This window comes from Rhinopithecus roxellana, chromosome 18 (assembly GCF_007565055.1).
Source record: "Rhinopithecus roxellana isolate Shanxi Qingling chromosome 18, ASM756505v1, whole genome shotgun sequence".
Lineage (NCBI taxonomy): Eukaryota > Metazoa > Chordata > Mammalia > Primates > Cercopithecidae > Rhinopithecus > Rhinopithecus roxellana.
Window position 1 is genome coordinate 18,971,789 of NC_044566.1, and position 20,040 is coordinate 18,991,828.

The window sequence follows — 20,040 nt, forward strand, 5'->3', positions numbered from 1 at the left end:
TGATGAACCTAGTATTTACAAAATTTTAGTATTTGGAGATTCATGATTATGTCAAATCTTTTCATATATGATTATACTTTTATTGAGGAAATAATGATATGCACCAACACTCTTTTTTTGAGTTTTATGGAGACTCATGCCTAATATTCCTAACAAAATTGGACTACATGACATCGATGCTCAAGAAGATTGTCAGATGTTTAAAAATAGAGTAAAATTTAGCTATTTATAGGGTCTATTAGTCATTTGTGATTAATATTACCATAAGTTTATTTTTAATTATTGAGAAACTTAGTTATGGGATTATCTTACTGCATGTATACTTTTGAAAAAAATAGAAAATATGTCACAAAATTCTCAATTTAAAATTATTTACATAACATATTTATGTCAGAAAGGACTATGAGTTTATGTGCCTAAACTTAAGCATGAAAGGGATTCCCCTTCAAATAAACTATTTTTGCATTTTCCACGTAAGGAAAAAGCATACTGTATGTATACAAGCAAGTGTTGTTTTATTAGCTTGTAAGTTAATTTTATTAACTTGTTAGAGTAATATATTTGAATTACTCTAACAATTTCTGGTAGTTAATAATATCCTTGATATTGCTAAGTTAGATCCGTATAGAAACAGCCTATTTATAAATATATTTGTGATCAGTTTAATATCAATTTTATTATTATAATAATTAAAAGAGCAATAGTATATGTTAATATTTTGAAATGTATTTTCAGTTTCATTTCTCAAAATATATCTGACATGATAGAAATGATGAATCACTTAGAAAGTATCCTTATGGAGACTAATTACTGAAAATCAATGTACCTTTTTGTTTGTTTCAACTGATAACAAAGTTCAAAGGTATTAATTTGAACTAACATAGGTAAGGCAAATAGACACTGAGAGTTTGTGTAATTCATAGCATAGTCTGCTATCTACTGTCTGTATGAAATACGGAATATCAACAACTACCTCGAAACTCAGCATTTCATCTGTAAGTAATAATAACATCTCATGAAATCATTATAATAATGAAATGAAAAAATGAGACAATCTACATAAAATATCTGGTAATAGTAAATGATTATATGTATGTATGTGTACATTTTATTTACCTTTGACTTTGGATTATAAATAAAGTGTGCATTGCCTGTGAATGCTTGTGTTAACCGTAGCTGAAGAAAGTCACATTATGCCGGGCGCGGTGACTCATGCCTGTAATCCCAGCACTTTGGGAGGCCGAGGCGGGAGGATCACGGGGTCAGGAGTTTGAGACCAGCATGGCCAACATGGTGAATCCCCGTCTATACTAAAAATATAAAAATTACCCTGGCGTGGTGTCACATGCCTATAATCCTAGCTACTCGGGAGGCTGAGACAGGAGAATTGCTTGAACCAGGGAGGCGGAGGTTGCAATGAGCCAACATCACGCCACTGCACTACAGCCTGGGTGACAGAGCAAGACTTCATCTCAGAAAAGATAAAAAATCATCACATTACATATCAAAAAAGTTCAGTCAAATGGATTCCTATTATGAAGGACAAATGAATTTAGGCCTGCCTTTCTCTATGTAATACATTACTATTAAATGCTACTGTATCTATGCTATAGTGAAATATTTTTAAATATGAAAATACTCAGATGTCATGAATAAGTGGTAGTTTAAATGGTTAAAGTCTGTTTGCATAGCAGTCACTACTCATATAATAAAGCAGTTGAAGATCTAGATTGATTTTAGAATGAATCATGCATCTCATACTGGTGATTTAAATCAAAATTGGTTATTTGCTCATTGAGAATTATAATAATCAATTAAAATTGCAGCATACATCATAGCATGCTACATGAGAATAACTATAAATTTTGTGTCACTATAAAAATCTTCGTTAGACTGATGGAATATTTTTAATCGAAAAATAAAAATGCATCATGTAATATTAAATAAAAACTGAGCTGGCACAGGTGTGTTTTTCAGAGGTAACCTTTCATGAATTTACCATCCAGTTACCAATATCTGTTTAAATAAAGATCACTAGTAGAATAAAATGGGCTGAGTGTGGTGGCTCATGTCTGTAATCCCAACATTTTGGGAGCCCGAGGCGGGCGGATTACAAGGTCAGAAGATCGAGACCATCCTGGCAAACACAGTGAAACCCCGTCTCTACTAAAAATACATTTATAAAAAAAAATTAGCCGGGCATGGTGGTATGTGCTTGTAGTCTCAGCCATTCAGGAGGCTGAAGCAGGAGAATCACTTGAACCCAGGAGGTGGACGTTACAGTAAGCCGAGATCACGACACTGCACTCCAGCCTGGGTGACAGAGCAAGACTCCATCTCAAAAAAAAAAAAAAAAAAAAAAAAAAAAAAAAAAGAATAACTTAAAATCTGTAAGTTAAGATTAATAACAATTATTTTAAAAAAAACAAAAAACTCTTTTTGAAAGACAGGATCTCATTCTCTCTCCCAGGCCAGATCATAGCTCACTGCAACCTAAAACTCTTGGACTCAAGGCACCCTCCTACTTCAGCCTCCTGAAGAGCTAAAACTACAGGTGCACACCACCACACTCAATTACTTTTCTTTATTTTTATTTTTGTACAGATGGGGTCTTGCTATGCTGCCCAAGCTGGTCTTGAACTCCTGGCCTCAAGAAATCCTCCCACCTAGACCTCCCAAAGTACTGGGACTAGAGGAGTGAGCCAACATGCCTGTACCAGATTAATAACTATATTTTTCCAAGGAGTTTACATTTTAGTATTTATTATTTGATTATCCAGTGTGATAGTTATATAGTCCACTGAAGACATAGCACATTAACTTTGCCATCTACCCAGAGGAAATGTTTTCATTTATGCAGAGGCGCAAATGATACAAAGCCAGAGCCAAGAATGAATTCAAGGTCTTGGAGAAACACTTTACTGATGACTAGGCCTGGTGGTTTCCTAATTATTTTGGACTTAAGCCTTTAAGCAATGTGTGATTCCTTTGAAGTTATATTGGTTTTTGTCTATGGAAGAAGCATATTGTTGGAAATAAAGGCCACTAATATGATGAATATTTTAAATAGATTGATGAAAAACACAATCTAACCTTAAAAAATTATAACTTCTGAATGGGACTCATTATCAGGTCATTATGTCTTTGTATCAGATTTATAAATGTCATTTTATTAAAACTGAGGTTTATTGAGCTTTTCATGGAAATTAGAGACCATATTAGCATTCTGTAAATTAGTTAATTATAATTTGCTCTTCAAACTCTGTCCACTCCAATTGTACAAAACAACACTAAACTTTAAAATCATGTTTTGGTATTAAAATAGATGGAGTAAACACATTCAAGTGCAGTTTTTTTAGAGTCTTTTTGACACACAAAACCTATCCTAGATAATTCCTGAAGCAAAATACCGATTTGGTATTTTCTTTTCCAGTTCTACTAACATCCCACTGTGTGATCTAGAGAAAAGTACTTCAGAGACTACTTTGCCATGCATAAAAAGAGACTTATCTTCTAATAAAATTCTATTGATTTAAAATAATCTACCTTTCTTTCTTTATAGAGGTATAATAAGGGTGTAATGAAGAATTTTGAAATGCTTGTAAAGTGCCTTGAAATCTTTAAAAGAATAGTAGAGGCCTTCAATTGAATGCAATTTGAAAGAATTGAATAGAGACCCTAAACAGAATGCAAATCAGGCCTCTTGCCAAATGTGAATCATAATTGCCCTTATTTATTGAGGGTGTCATAATCACCATCATTACTTATGAGTGCAGCTGTTCATATTGATTGAATTTCCAAGGTATCCCAGAAATTGCACAAGAAACACAGTTTCAATCCTCTAGGAATTTATATTCTAGACCTGCACTGTCCAATATGGTAGCCACTAGCCACAGGTGGCTATTTAAATTTAAATCAATCAAATTTAAATTTTAAACAGTAAAATTTTAGTTCCTCTGCCATATCATCCACATTTCATTTTTTAAAGCTACCACCTACCGAAAGGTATCATTCACATTTCAATTGCTCAATAGCCTTATTTGGCCAACAGCTATCACATTGTATTGCACAGATACAGTTAATTTCTATTATCTTAGAAAATTCTATTGAACAGCCTCTTGTAGAGGTTTGCTGAACATCTGCCACAATAAATGTTTATTCAAGAATACAATTTATGCAATATAATTTTATTGCATAAATTGTAATTCATTAATTTTGAGAGAGACTTTTGATAGAGAAAGTAGATAATTTACAAAAAGTCAAACATCTCTGTAAGCATTCTGATATGAATCAACTATTTTCATCTCAAATACAAGAGATCTAGCACATTTTATGTGCTAAATAAATATTTGTTGAATTAATAAATTCATAAATGAACAAGTACTTTGTGTATACAAAGAGATTTCTGGAGCTCATTTTTCTTGCTATTGAAGGGATACCATATACTGTTTTCAAAATAAGTAATGATAATGTAGTCTGGAAGAAAAATACACATTAAGCAAGAAATAGAACATTGTGCAGATCAAGTGTTTGAAAATGTAAGGGAATGTTTGTGGAAAACAGGTGGAGAAAGGACTTACATAGAATTCTCTAGAACAGTAGGTAAAAGAAAAATGAAAAGTCTCACAGATAAAAGGGCAGTGGAAACCAAAGCATTGGAGTTGGGGAAAAGGCTGATTCATTTTGAGGGGATGAAGAGATTATGAGAGTCTTCTGTTGAATGAAGGATTCCAGTTGGCAAAGTTGAATGTAGTACAGTCAATTTAGATATTTTTTCATTAGCAATGGTTCTTCTTAAATTGTTGTAATTTAACTGTGTTTTAGGATAATTACTTGTTTTACTCTGAAAAAAAAAAAAAAAAAAAAAAACAGAAATAACAGAAAATATAGGCATAACATAATGCCTGTTTAGACTTACTCTCTAAAAATGACTAGAGATGTGCGAGAACCAAGGACCAGTGGGTCCCAAGAGACAAATCACTAATAAGAGAGTTACATAGAAAAGCTAATCTGATTACATTATGAAACTGCTTCATTTCCAGTGGAATGTGTGCATTTCAATGCTAGTATAAGCCAGATGGCAGTAGCCTTTGTTCTCACAGGGTCTGATGATAGTTTGTATATTTAAAATGTCACAACTACACTCACTTTTCTTCAGTAAATAGTAAAGAACAGCTGCTGACAACTTCAAATGCAATCACTTATCTTCTCAACAGAGCCATTTTCATCCTCCTCTTCACTCACCCGAGTATCAAATAAAACTGATGTTCCAACACACAGCATGGTTCTGAATAGTGAAGATAACAAAGCTAGCTTCTATTAATGACCATTCTATTAGCTGATATTGGTAGCTAGAATTGAATGTCACATATGAGCAATGATGAAAAATTATTGTAACTAATTAATTGACACTCATATTTAGAAATATCTTCAGTGTCTCCAGTGATAATAATGTGTCATGAACAATAAAACCATTTGGGAACTATGGGATAGAGATGAATTTAAGGAAATCATCTTGAACTCTTCCTAAGCTCTTAAATCACCCTTCCAAATATCCTTATTTTTCAAGTGCACATTTTTATAAGTTTTTATTGGGAATGTGTATGTAAAAATTGAACAAAATGTAGTAGAAACCAAAACAGTAAAAAACAAAAATAGTAAAGAAAAGAGCATATGATGAAAAACAAACTCCCATTCTATTTAAGGTGCCAGTCTTCTTCCAAAAGGTAAACACTGTTATTGGATTTGTGTGTATTAATTTCTTTCCAGAAAAAAGTCTGCCTCTCACGTATTATAGGTAATGTTATATATACTCCTAGAAATGGCAAAACAGTATTCCTATACAAACTGTTGTTTAAAGTAGAAGAGTATTCTAAGGTATAGATGGACGTGTATGATTTTTCAGTGAGTCGGACATTTAACTTGTTCTTAGTCATTTTCAAATGCAAGCATCTGTTACAAATAATACCTTCTGACATAGTGTTTTATGTATCTTACTTTGGTACACCTGAAGGCTACTTTCTGAAAAAGTAGTGTTCCAAAGATATATTTTTGTAGATATTTCCAATTGGTTATCCAAAAAGGATATTTTCATATGTAATTATATCAAAAAATATCAGAGTGTATGTGCAAGGAACTGCATGAGGCAAGGAAGAAAATTGCCTATTTGTTGTATATTCTTTTGTAATGCCTCTGAGAGTCTATTTCTAAGATTGTGAATAATTAAGTCTATAAGTGAATAAATAATTTCAGCAAAATTATATTTGCTGGCCATTTTTACTTTGATAATTATAACTGCATGATGTTTGTTTTTAATTTTAAATGTATTAGACAAAATGTCAAAGACAAATGCTGTATACTAATTTAATTTAGCAATTTCATAGAGATGCAATCATAAATGGTGACTCATTATTTTCCTCCAGGAGAAACTTTTATTTTCTCCTTTTAGATATGTAAGACATATATATTTATATATATCATATATTATATATAATTATGTATAAGAATGTGATATATATATATAAAATTTCAATTTCAAAAACTTTAAAGACATACGCCCCTTAACTTAGACTTGAAAAATGTGTCATTTATTAAATTGAGTTGAACAGACTTCTTAGCCATTACTATGGAGGAATAGAAATTTAGCATTAGAATTCCATAATCTTAACTCACCAGTTAGGCTAACAACAACAACAACAACAAAATTGCAAGCTCTACTGGCTTTAGATAGATGTTGATCAATACTTATGAAGTCATGCAATGATTAATAAAGAATTTCCTTGTTTATAGTCCTCATTAGATTGTTTCTTAAAGCACCATAAGTCTTGACTAAGCATTTTAATATTCTAAAGATAACACACGGTGATACACAAATGTGATAAGTGTTATCTTAAGAAATGTACTTAATATAAGAATTTCTCTTGTGTTCATAAAGCACTAAAATAATAATTCTAGAAATTAATAAATATAAATTTACAAAAATATATGGTCAATTTTAAGTGGCAAGCATGCTACTTATGTTTTAAATTTAAATTTAAATTAGCAGGTATCAAATTATGGCCATAATTGATCATGACAATTACATTTGCAGTATAAATGCCAAATATATTTGCCAAATATATTTCCAAATATATTTCCTACATGATATGCATTTATGATGATACTCTCTCAATAGATAATTCTAATATAAAAAAATATATTTGCAAACATTTGGACAAATGTGACTTTCACATCCAACTCCATCAAATAATGTTTAATATTAATAAACTTAATTCTGGGGAGATATATTTAATCAATCATTTAATTTTACAATGGCCAAACGTATCTATGTAATTAAGTGCAGTATCTGAGTGCTATCTGAAAGCAAGTGTACACATATGACCATATGTTGCTTAATATAGACTAAAACATAGATATGTTTGTTCATGTGAGGTAAAAGCTTTTGCTCATATTTGAGCACTCTTATGTAATTCATTTATATATTTTCTAAGCAATAGTCAACATTCAATGCAAATAAAGAAACAGATTAATAACTGAGGCTTTTCCTTATATCTATGATGTTTTCCCTCTTGTGTTCTGTTCTGAACTCATGTCACAGTATTTTCTAAAATTTCATTCTCTTGCAGAGCATCTTACAGAGACACCTAGCGGCAAAAGGTAGTGGTGGCTTCTGGGGCCATTCTCATTGTTGAGTTAATAGTAGAAAGTTTTCATCATTTACTTATTTGAACAACAAGAGATAAACTAGATTATTAGCATAAGTGTTTCCAACAAAACCGTAACTTAAACTAATTCCAAACATACTTAATAATTCTTAGTTGAATAACATTTACTTTAATTCGAACAATAAGTATTTAAAATAAAAATAATACAAAACCATGCATTAAATTTTGATATTGAATGCAATTATGAAGATTTAGAACAGTGATAAAATATAATAGCTTTATTTAAGCTATTTTGAAAAAATAAATAATCAATTAAGACAATTTAGGACCTTTCAGGACTTCTACAAAGTTAATCAATATTGAAAATTATGTTTCTGATAAGACTCAACAGTTATATTCCAAAGGCTTCTGGCTGTAATTCCTATATAATTTTAAATTTAAATATTACATTTTCATTTTGAAAATATAGAAGTAATTTTACACTTAAAAGTAAATTTTCTAAAATGTTTATATAGTGTTAAAAGTTAATGACTAAATAAAAAATACAGAAATAAGTCTTTCGTGGATGAAGTGTAAGTTATATTTGTTTATGCAATGTATCTATAGCTAGTGGCTATCATTCCTAGGTCAAATGTTTCTAAATTTAATAAAACGTTCCATTACAAGACTTTGTTTTTATTATCTGAAATTACTATTACTTCTTTCCTTCCTCTCCCTTGAATATAACCCACACTCAAACAAAATTGTTTCCAAATAAAGTAATTATGGCATAAAGTAAAAATATATATATTTGCACAACATATGCAGGGGAAAGTTCAAGAAAGATTGCAATACCTCAAGAGACTGCAATGTTCATCGCCTGAGATACATATACGTCTCAGAACATAGACATACTATCGGACTCTATATTAATATTAAACATGATTAACCAGAATATTATAACACCATATTATCCCAAATATTACTAAGAATAAAACAATATCAATTATTTCCAAAATAAAGTGGGTAAAATATATTTACACGGAGAAACTAACTACATAGTTATCAAAGGAACAGGCACATGTGCACTCAGTCTGCACTGAGTCACTTATGATGATCAACTTTTATACCTTTGATGAACAGCAGGTCTAATATTACAAACATTGAAAACATGTCTTATGAATGTAAAGACCCCCTTTTGGGAATGGAAGTGTCTGCTTTCATGGAAAGAGCCAAGAATACTTACTGTAGAGATGACTCTAGTGGAGTTTAGCAGGTGACTCTTCAAGAAACTCGCTTTCTATCGATACTGCATTTACTTAGGGGTTTTCCAGCTTTTTAGTACACACCAAATGTATTCAAAAACATTCCCTCTGACAGTCTTTCACATTCCCTTGTGTTGCCTAGACACACCTATAAAACGTAATTCTATTAAAAAGAGAAAAGTAGCGCCCTTGTTTGCAGCTAGGAGGAACCACTCCCTTTTCCAGGATCCTTAACAGTATGTACATGAGACAGCCGCATTCTAAATGGCAGGAGTAAGGCAGGCGATCAGCACTGGGCTGGAATCATCTGTTCCTGACCACCAGCAAACCTGGCACTGCCGGGGTTATTTCCACTCTTCCCTTTCCCAATCCAAGAATTGCACAGTCCCACGCTCGTATTACGCACATGGTCCAAGACTCCTCTGTCTCCTACGAATGTGACATCCAAGGGGGCTCCGGTTGCGCCGCCCTAGCCCAGGGACGCCTTCGCCCTCGGCTGCCATCTATCGGCCACCGAGCGCCCGCTTCGCCCCGGGCCCACCATGTCTGCTGCAGCTTGGCTCGCACGAGAGGCGCGACAATAAACAAGTGCACTGGACTGGGCCCTGCACCCGCTATGGAGCAGCTGTCTCAGAGACCCGGAGTTGCTTTCCGCGTTGCCACCTCCTCGGCGACCGGGAGGAAGACGCGACTTTCTTGGAGTTTTTTTTAGAGCCACCGTGCTGCCAGGACAAGCCACAGGCATAGAACGACGCGGTTCCTGCTCGCCCCCCCTCCTCTTCCCCCAGAAACCCCAAAGGATGTCGGTGATAGAGAGTTCCAAATAATGACGATTGTGCGCCGCATCTGGGGAAGGGATACAGAAAAAAAAAAAAAAAAAAAAAACCTGCAAATACCGTGAGGGATGAAACTGCCAAAAGGATGAGGGAGCCTCTCAAATACTAATTAGGGGCCGCGGCGGCGGCGGAATCGGCGCGGGGACAGCGGCGGCGGGATCCTAACTAGGTGGTCGCCGCTGCGCTGGGGGCGGAGGACAGAGCAGGATCTGCAGCCGCCGCCTTCGCTGGAGCAGCCGAGGGGCCGGAGCCACCTTCGCTCGCCCCCTCACTACCATGTACAGTGTGCGCTGCAAGAAGAAGGCGGGAGATGCATGCACACCCCCGCGACCCGCTCCCTCTGGCTGGTCCCCGGGCGTGCGCCACTGACCAGGGGGGAATGTGGTGAAGACCGCGAGGAGGAGAGCCGAGGGGGGAGGGGAGGGCCGGCCGGCGCGAACCCAGGCCCGAGGGTGCGAGGAGCTGGAGGAGGCTGGAGGGGGCGGCGGCCACAGCTGGGTCGGAGAAAGTTGCCCCCTTTGCAGATGGGAACTGTGAGTACCCCACTTCGGGGAGGGTGCAGCGAAGGCTGCCAGGGACCCCGCGATCGCGCCTTAACACGGATTGGAGCAAGTGTGCGAGTGATCATGAGTGTGAGCGGGTGCGAGCGCTCGGCGGGGCTGACCGTCACGTTGGCGGGGCCGGCGGTGCCAGGCAGTCTTCTCCGCGTCCCCCTCCTCCCGCTCCGTGCCTCCCCTCCCAGCAGCTCCCCCTCCCCGCCCCGCCCGGCTCCGGCTCCCGGCCCCTACCGCGAGGCGCCTCTCCAGCCGGACCTCCGCCGCCCCCTCCCGCTGCCTTCCTATCCCGCCGCTCCAGATCGCCCCCCATTCTCCCCCCCCACCCACCCAACCCTGCTGCCCGCTCCGACTACCGCGGAGAGCACCGGGGAGAGTCGTTTGGGGAGCCCCGGAACCCGCGGTAGCCACCGCGGCGGCGGCCCCGGGCTGGAGGCGTCCGGGCGCCTCTTTCCTCCAGCCTCTGGGACCCAGCTGCTCGCGGTCACCTGGCCCTGCCTGGGCTTGAGAAACCCAATGCATACCCCAAAGAGGGTTTTTGTGTATGTGTGTGTTTTTAAAGGGTGGCTATGATGAGTGGGCCTTGGAGATGTGAGACGGGGTAAGTCTATCGTTTACTTTGCAAAAGAGGTTCGCGTGTGTGTGTCTGTGTGTGTGTGTGTGTGTGTGTGTGTGTGTGTGTGTGTGTGTGTGGTGGGGTGGCTTTCTTTCCCTCTCCTCCCTCCCCTTCTTCCTCCGTTTTCCCTTCCTTCTCTTTGGGGCGGGGTGGGGGAGGGGGAGCCTCGCGTCCTGGAACTCCGGGTGCTTCTGCCTGGGCTGCCGCTTGAGCAGCTGTGCCCGGAGCCTCCGGTTCGGCCTGGGTGCTGGGCTCCAGTCCGAGTGGCTCCATGCTGCTTAATGCGGGGACGTACAGGGCGGTGATCCAGTATCTAAATTCTCTGGGAGAAAATGAATAATCCCCCCGCCCCCGCCCTCCAGAAAAAAAAAAAAAAAAATCTGAGAATCTGAGAATGTTCAGCGCACCCGCGAATTTCCATCGGAGGTGCGTTTCCCGGTCAGAATGTCAGCCTTCCCAGGCTCATTCAACTTTGTTTTCTCAAATTTTTGGTCTCCTTCGCTAGCAAGGAGGAGGGGAAAGGGAATGGGTTGAGAGGAAGCTCTTAGATCCTTGCTAACTAGAACTGAATTAAAGTTGTAAACGCTGGAGTTTAATACTGGCTGGACAGAATTTGCAATGGGCTTTCAGATGGGGTGGGAGGTGAATGGGGGCGGGGAAGCACAGGGAGGGAGGGGGAGGGGACCCAACCTCGCTGAATGGATGTGCGGATTTGATCCAGCGGAAAACTGAAATTTCAAGGTAAACGTTTTGCTTTCACTGGGGATGTTTTTGCCGCTTTTAAGCCGGGAGACGTTTACCGTTGCGTTGGGAGGTCGGGGATACTTGCGAGGTTTATGCACTATGGTTCCGATTCGTCTCGACACGTCTGGGTGGCCACACGTGAATGATTCGCAGGCACACTGGTACATGTGCGTGTGAATGCAGGGGTGTTTAATAACGCGGGCTGGAGTCGACTTGGGGATCAGGAGCAAGGTCTCCAGGCTTGAAACCGCTGTCTCGGAAACATCTTGGCTTTAGTTTGGAGTTGCAATTTGATATTAGACTTCGGTAGTGAGGCGAAGGCAAGGTTGACCAGAGAAAAGGCGTAGGTTCCTAGAGCCCAGCATTTCTATCAAATGTCCCCCACCCCATTAACCAACGCAGCGTGCACGCGCGCACACACTCACACACGCTCATTCCATTTATGTCCTTCCTTTAAGAGTGCTGCTGTTGATCAGAAGTAGGAAGTGGAAGGAAGCCTTCAAGGGGACAAAAAGAGAGCAAGAAAAAAGGGGGGGAGGGGGTCACATTGATTCCTGTGGGAGATGAAATTCGTATATTAAATAACTGACCTAAGTCCCTTACAGTTCTCCCTCCCACCTTTCTATTTTGCCTTTTAATCAACCCAGGCGTCCTTTCCCTGAGATTAAAAAAAGGAGAGAGGGGAGCGTTAACAATTAAATGTAATAAGCAACTCCAAAGATGGGGATGCTGTCGAGGTGGTAGTTCCGTGCAACCCTTGCTATTACCGTTGCAAATAGACGCGGAGCCCAAGGTAAGGGAGACTTTGGCACTGATCCTTGGTTTACTGATTCCCAGTAAGCGGTAGGAACGTCCTTTTTAAACTCTAGGCATCAGGAGGTATTCAGAGATTGCAGATACCTTCGCTGAGTTCTTTGTAATCCGTCGTGCAGAACTATTTCAGTGGCTTAAAGATGCGGTTTGGTAGCGTCGCTGACATGATCAATGAGAAGTGGTCGCAGGGCGCTCTCAGGGAAGCGCTGCTAAGTGGCACCGTGCATGCAATTAGGACGCTGATGTGCTTAATAGCGTGGTAGTGAAGTCCACCATCAAAGCAAATGCGTTCTCCTTTTTCTCCTTACTCAAAGCTCCGGAAGACAATTGGTGATCTAAGAGCTTCTTAGGGCTCCTTTGATGCATTATATTACACCCTTTTTGCCTCTGAAAAGTATCCTTTAGGTTCCCACCGTGGCATTTCTAGCGATGGTTTAAAATACCCCAAGTGTCTTGGCTCCTTGCCTCTCTGTGAAAATAAGAGACCTTCATGGTGAACTGTTAACTGAAGAGGTTCTGAAAGAAAGAAAGGGGGGAGGGGGCTGGGTATAGGTGAGGTGGGGAACCTTGTAAAATGGTGCTTCTTTTTTCTTAAATTAGAACCATGAAACTGAACTGACAGCCATTTTATGTATATTTATGGATTGGTTTTGAAAAGGGGGGAGCAGAGAAAACTAAAATGGGACTTTATCTAACCTTCTCTTTTCTTGTAGGGAGCAGCATATTTGTGGTGTGCTCATTAAAAAAAATGAAATCAACTTTTAAATCAAAATGTGTAATAGATTTTAATAAAATCTGGAGAATGTCAATGTTTCACTTGGGGGGGTGTGTCATTTATATCTCTTCCTTTTGGGTTTTAGAGTAATAATATTAAGAGAGAGACTTTCTGACTGATCCCTTAAATTTTTGTCATATTCTGTTGTTTCCTTGTTTTCTCTCTCCCTTACAGGAGGTAAAATGCACACTTGCTGCCCCCCAGTAACTTTGGAACAGGACCTTCACAGAAAAATGCATAGCTGGATGCTGCAGACTCTAGCGTTTGCTGTAACATCTCTCGTCCTTTCCTGTGCAGAAACCATCGATTATTATGGGGAAATCTGTGACAATGCATGTCCTTGTGAGGAAAAGGACGGCATTTTAACTGTGAGCTGTGAAAACCGCGGGATCATCAGTCTCTCTGAAATTAGCCCTCCCCGTTTCCCAGTCTACCACCTCTTGTTGTCCGGAAACCTTTTGAACCGTCTCTATCCCAATGAGTTTGTCAATTACACTGGGGCTTCAATTTTGCATCTGGGTAGCAATGTTATCCAGGACATTGAGACCGGGGCTTTCCATGGGCTACGGGGTTTGAGGAGATTGCATCTGAACAATAATAAACTGGAACTTCTGCGAGATGATACCTTCCTTGGCTTGGAGAACCTGGAGTACCTACAGGTCGATTACAATTACATCAGCGTCATTGAACCCAATGCTTTTGGGAAACTGCATTTGTTGCAGGTGCTTATCCTCAATGACAATCTTTTGTCCAGTTTACCCAACAATCTTTTCCGTTTTGTGCCCTTAACGCACTTGGACCTCCGGGGGAACCGGCTGAAACTTCTGCCCTACGTGGGGCTCTTACAGCACATGGATAAAGTTGTGGAGCTACAGCTGGAGGAAAACCCTTGGAATTGTTCTTGTGAGCTGATCTCTCTAAAGGATTGGTTGGACAGCATCTCCTACTCAGCCCTGGTGGGGGATGTGGTTTGTGAGACCCCCTTCCGCTTACACGGCAGGGACTTGGATGAAGTATCCAAGCAGGAACTGTGCCCAAGGAGACTTATTTCTGACTATGAGATGAGGCCGCAGACGCCTTTGAGCACCACGGGGTATTTACACACCACCCCGGCCTCAGTGAATTCTGTGGCCACTTCTTCCTCTGCTGTTTACAAACCCCCTTTGAAGACCCCTAAGGGGACCCGCCAACCCAACAAGCCCAGGGTGCGCCCCACCTCTCGGCAGCCCTCCAAGGACTTGGGCTACAGCAACTATGGCCCCAGCATCGCCTATCAGACCAAATCCCCGGTGCCTTTGGAGTGTCCCACCGCGTGCACTTGCAACCTGCAGATCTCTGATCTGGGCCTCAACGTAAACTGCCAGGAGCGAAAGATCGAGAGCATCGCTGAACTGCAGCCCAAGCCCTACAATCCCAAGAAAATGTATCTGACAGAGAACTACATCGCTGTCGTGCGCAGGACAGACTTTCTGGAGGCCACGGGGCTGGACCTCCTGCACCTGGGGAACAACCGCATCTCGATGATACAGGACCGCGCTTTCGGGGATCTCACCAACCTGAGGCGCCTGTACCTGAATGGCAATAGGATCGAGAGGCTAAGCCCGGAGTTATTCTATGGCCTGCAGAGCCTGCAGTATCTCTTCCTCCAGTACAATCTCATTCGCGAGATTCAGTCTGGAACTTTTGACTCGGTCCCAAACCTCCAGCTGCTATTCTTGAATAACAACCTCCTGCAGGCCATGCCCTCGGGCGTCTTCTCTGGCCTGACCCTCCTCAGGCTAAACCTGAGGAGTAACCACTTCACCTCCTTGCCGGTGAGTGGAGTTTTGGACCAGCTGAAGTCACTCATCCAAATCGACCTGCACGACAACCCTTGGGATTGTACCTGCGACATTGTGGGCATGAAGCTGTGGGTGGAGCAGCTCAAAGTGGGCGTCCTAGTGGACGAGGTGATCTGTAAGGCGCCCAAGAAATTCGCTGAGACAGACATGCGCTCCATTAAGTCGGAGCTGCTGTGCCCTGACTATTCAGATGTAGTGGTTTCCACGCCCACACCCTCCTCCATCCAGGTCCCTGCGAGGACCAGCGCAGTGACTCCTGCGGTCCGGTTGAACAGCACCGGGGCCCCCGCGGGCTTGGGCGCAGGCGGAGGGGCGTCGTCGGTGCCCTTGTCTGTGTTAATCCTCAGCCTCCTGCTGGTTTTCATCATGTCAGTTTTCGTGGCCGCTGGGCTCTTCGTGCTGGTCATGAAGCGCAGGAAGAAGAACCAGAGCGACCACACCAGCACCAACAACTCCGACGTGAGTTCCTTCAACATGCAGTACAGCGTGTACGGCGGCGGCGGCGGCGCGGGCGGCCACCCACACGCGCACGTGCATCACCGCGGGCCCGCGCTGCCCAAGGTGAAGACGCCCGCGGGCCACGTGTATGAATACATCCCCCACCCACTGGGCCACATGTGCAAAAACCCCATCTACCGCTCCCGAGAGGGCAACTCCGTAGAGGATTACAAAGACCTGCACGAGCTCAAGGTCACCTACAGCAGCAACCATCACCTGCAGCAGCAGCAGCAGCCGCCGCCGCCACCACCGCAGCAGCCACAGCAGCAGCCCCCGCCGCAGCTGCAGCTGCAGCCCGGGGAGGAGGAGAGGCGGGAAAGCCACCACTTGCGGAGCCCCGCCTACAGCGTCAGCACCATCGAGCCCCGGGAGGACCTGCTGTCGCCGGTGCAGGACGCCGACCGCTTTTACAGGGGCATTTTAGAACCAGACAAACACTGCTCCACCACCCCCGCCGGCAATAGCCTCCCGGAATATCCCAAATTCCCGTGCAGCCCCGCTGCTTACACTTTCTCCCCCAACTATGACCTGAGACGCCCCCATCAGTATTTGCATCCGGGGGCAGGGGACAGCAGGCTACGGGAACCGGTGCTCTACAGCCCCCCGAGTGCTGTCTTTGTAGAACCCAACCGGAACGAATATCTGGAGTTAAAAGCAAAACTAAACGTTGAGCCGGACTACCTCGAAGTGCTGGAAAAACAGACCACATTTAGTCAGTTCTAAAAGCAAAGAAACTCCCTTGGAGCTTTTGCATTTCAAACAAGCAAGCCGACACACACGGTGAACACATTTGATTAATTGTGTTGTTTCAACGTTTAGGGTGAAGTGCCTTGGCACGGGATTTCTCAGCTTCGGTGGAAGATACGAAAAGGGTGTGCAATTTCCTTTAAAATTTACACGTGGGAAACATTTGTGTAAACTGGGCACATCACTTTCTCTTCTTGCGTGTGGGGCAGGTGTGGAGAAGGGCTTTAAGGAGGGCAATTTGCTGCGCGGGTGATTTGTGAAAGGCCGCAGTCATTTTTGTAGTGGTTGGAAGTGCTCTAAGAATGGTGGATGATGGCAGAGCATAGATTCTACTCTTCCTCTTTTGCTTCCTCCCCCCTGCCCCCGCCCCACCTCCGTTTCTCCCCTTTTAAGCCATGGGTGGGTCTAACTGGCTTTTGTGGAGAAATTAGCACACCCCAACTTTAATAGGAAATTTGTTCTCTTTTTCCGCCCCTCTCCTTCTCTCCTTCCCTCCCCTCCCTTCTCATTCCTTTTCTTTGTTTTTAAAGGATGTGTTTGTATGCATTCTGGACATTTGAATTTAAAAAAAGTATTGTGATCCTGTAAAGGATCACCATAGATGTGGACAAATCATTAAAATTACAGAGCTATATGATCCATAATTGATTAGTCAAAATAACTTATTGATGAAATATACAAATATTTTATTGTAGCACCTATTTTTATATGCACATTTAGCATTCCTCTTTCCTTCACTATTTAGCCTATGATTTTGCAGAGGTGTCGCACTGTATTAGGATCTGCATTTCTAAAACTGATGTGGTATCAGGAAGGCATTTTCAATCATTAAAAATATGGAGAATTTAATGGCAAAATCTTTAAAAGCCAATGCAATCCACCCAATTGAATCTGTATTTTTTTTTAAGAAGAAAGATCTGATTGTATCCCAATGCATTAAAAGAAAAAAATAGGGCAATTAATTGGGCCATTCCAGTGAGAATTGCGTCAAAGTTTTGGGTTTTATTAGAAAAGATTTGAAAGTTATTTTTATTAGTGAACCAAAATGACATGTTGATTTGACTACTATTGTAGCCGATTTTCGATTGTTTAACCAAACCCAGTTGCATTTGTACAGATCCACGTGTACTGGCACCTCAGAAGACCAAATCATGGACTGTACAAGTCTCTATACGATGTCTTTATCCCTGTGGGCAGCAAGCAATGATGATAATGACAAACAGGATCTCTGTAAGATGGGGCTACTGTTGTTACAGTCTCATATGTATCCCAGCACATGTAATTTTTTAAATAGTTTCTGAATAAACACTTGATAACTATGTCAAATATGAGGGATGGAAGTAATGATTATTTAAGGTGCAAAATACTTACCTATGTGTGATTGATAGAATCTCCACCATTAACAATTTAGGAAATAGTTCCTGAACTTTATTCCTAATACAAAATGTTTTTCCCCTAATTAGCAAAATTTTAAAGTATACATATATATATATAACATATATTACATATATATGTAATGTATGCCTTTGTTGGTTCAGGAAGTATGGTTTTCTAAATGTGTCACTTAATGTGTTTATTATATTTTCAATTATGTAACTGTTTCCTTACTGAAGTATTCATCTGCTACGTGGTGCATGGTAAGTAATATATTGCATATTCACTTTTCTCTTAATATAATGTACTTGTCATATCAGTATTATTTATTCAGTCTACAGTTTTCCATAGTTTTCACATTTTTAACTTGTGTAAAACTACCTTCAACAATTATGATGGATTCCTTATCTAAAGTTGATCAGTATTCTAAATGCTCAAAATGTTGGTGGATATGACCTCGTCATCTTTGAATAAGGTTTTCTAGTGAGTTTAGACTATAATTTAAGGATAAGAAATATTTCAATTATGTGCCTCATTGCTATAGGTAGATCTCCCAATAATCTCACCTGGAATTTGTACAATATCAAGGGCCATTCATGAACTTTGTGTTTAAAGAACAATTTCCATGGCATTCTGCCACAAAGAGGCAGCATTCACCCATGAGAAAATTGACAGTAACTACTTGAATTCAGATTGAACAGGTGGTACCAGTTTCCCCGAGGATTAAAAAAAATTGTAATGCTACATTGACCAAGTACAGTAAGCTATTCATATTCTTTGCAACATTTTCCTTTCTAAATTTTTTTTTCAAAGGGGAAAGGAATAAGCTCAATAATGCCATGGTATTATCATGAAGAAAAGTGCATTGCTTGCTCTTCATCTACCTCCTGTGTATTAGATCCAGGATTAGAAAAGAAAAAAAAAATTAGCATTTGACTTCACAATTGTGATTGTTATTCACAGTAGCAGGCAGTTATTTTTTTAATGTCAATATCACTTCCTCAACCTTATATATAGGTATGACAGTTTTATAAATTATAAAATATAAATGTAAAGTGGAATCCTCCATGTAACTTACTTTTATTTCTTAATTGATGCATAAAACAAAAAGATAAGAATTACATAAAATTAATGACAGTTCTGGACAATATAACTAACTTTCAAAGAAAGTTCAGTGATGTATTTTTCAAAGATTTGCAAAATTTTATTGTAAAACCAGCATCACTTTACATATTTTCATCACATATACTCCCTTTAGGTAGTTCATTTCTATCTTTACCCTTCCTAAGATGTCCAATATCTTATTTTAGTCTCGAAAATAACATTTATGGATCGATTTTTAAAAGTTACCCTTAATTTGTATATTTTCCAACTGTATTAAGAAGATAAAAGTAAATTCATCCTTTCATAAATGTGAAAAAAATTTCCTTATCTCAGAATCATGAAACTGCACAGAATTAAAAAATGAATTTTTTTTCTCCTACCAATGGCTTCCTGCCAATACACTAACTTCCACATTAGAATATAGGTGGTATAGCGTTGAATGTTTGATTTTGGTTGATTTAAGTTGTTCACTGAGTAGATAATTAGACTGAGCATATCAGTAGTATATGACTGGAGTAAGAAACCCTGCAAATTATCTTCACAGAATTTTGGGGAACAAAATCTGTAATGTTTCAGGCATCAATTAAATTTTGGATGCAAATTAAGCTTACTTTTTGTGCTTGTTCGACTTAATATGTTGCATAAATCTCATATATTTCCAGGTAGATATTACAAAATATTATTTCAATGTCTATGTGATTATGACATACTTAAATTATATAAGAGAAAATAAACATATTCCAAGAAAATGTAGATAATTTGTATGCTAATATAAAAAAATCATTTACAGCTGAAGTATTGATTGAAGCATAAGTTAAACTTCATAGATAGCCGACTATCTATGAAGCTTAGCATAGATAGCCAACTTGGAACATGTCTTCTGTTCAGTCAAGATTATCACCTTTACACATGAAAAGTGGAAAATTTTGAAAAATTTCCTGGGAACTTATGTCTGTTCCTCACCACTGTTTCCTCAATACTAGTAAGAAAATCAAACTAGTTTATAATGAAAACATCCACATGTACTGTGAAAAAAGTTACAATTTAAGAATTTAATCCAAGATCGCAGTTTCTGGCCTTACGTATTAATTACATGTGCGTTAATACCTTGTTTTGTTGGCAAAATATTCAAATTAATATTTATTATTTTCTTTTTGCATTCTATTATTTCTTGTTTCCTTGCATCTCCTCCTTCCCTTCTTCCTTCTCTCTTTTTATCTTTTTTCTTCA

The 20,040-nt window shown here is 40.0% G+C and overlaps 1 protein-coding gene and 1 long non-coding RNA gene across 5 annotated transcripts in view; one reads left to right on the forward strand and one right to left on the reverse strand.

Annotated features, from left to right (window-relative positions):
* The window catches only part of LOC104677261, a 240,873-nt gene extending 231,856 nt beyond the window's left edge, over window positions 1-9,017 (reverse strand). Inside the window, exon 1 of the long non-coding RNA XR_750021.2 lies at window positions 8,890-9,017. This is a non-coding gene — a long non-coding RNA (uncharacterized LOC104677261). The remainder of the gene's footprint in view (window positions 1-8,889) is intronic.
* Window positions 9,018-10,183: 1,166 nt separating this feature from the next.
* Window positions 10,184-17,658, forward strand: SLITRK5 (SLIT and NTRK like family member 5). Of its 4 annotated transcripts, none has more exons than XM_010382242.2 (2): window positions 10,184-10,277; window positions 13,421-16,733. In XM_010382242.2, the coding sequence occupies exon 2, from the start codon at window positions 13,429-13,431 to the stop codon at window positions 16,306-16,308; it is 2,880 nt and encodes a 959-aa protein (XP_010380544.1). In that variant the 5' UTR covers window positions 10,184-10,277; window positions 13,421-13,428; the 3' UTR covers window positions 16,309-16,733. The 4 variants fall into 4 exon arrangements, with proteins under 4 accessions (XP_010380544.1, XP_010380543.1, XP_010380548.1 ...); XM_010382241.2 differs by lacking the exon at window positions 10,184-10,277 and adding an exon at window positions 10,689-10,899 and having other exon boundaries at window positions 13,421-17,658; XM_010382246.2 differs by lacking the exon at window positions 10,184-10,277 and adding an exon at window positions 11,326-11,655 and having other exon boundaries at window positions 14,247-16,733.
* The last annotated feature ends 2,382 nt before the right edge of the window (window positions 17,659-20,040 follow it).

Coding starts and splice junctions, on each gene's coding strand:
- SLITRK5 (XM_010382242.2), top strand. CDS start 13,429: ATGCACACTTGCTGCCCCCCAGTAACTTTGGAACAGGACCTTCACAGA.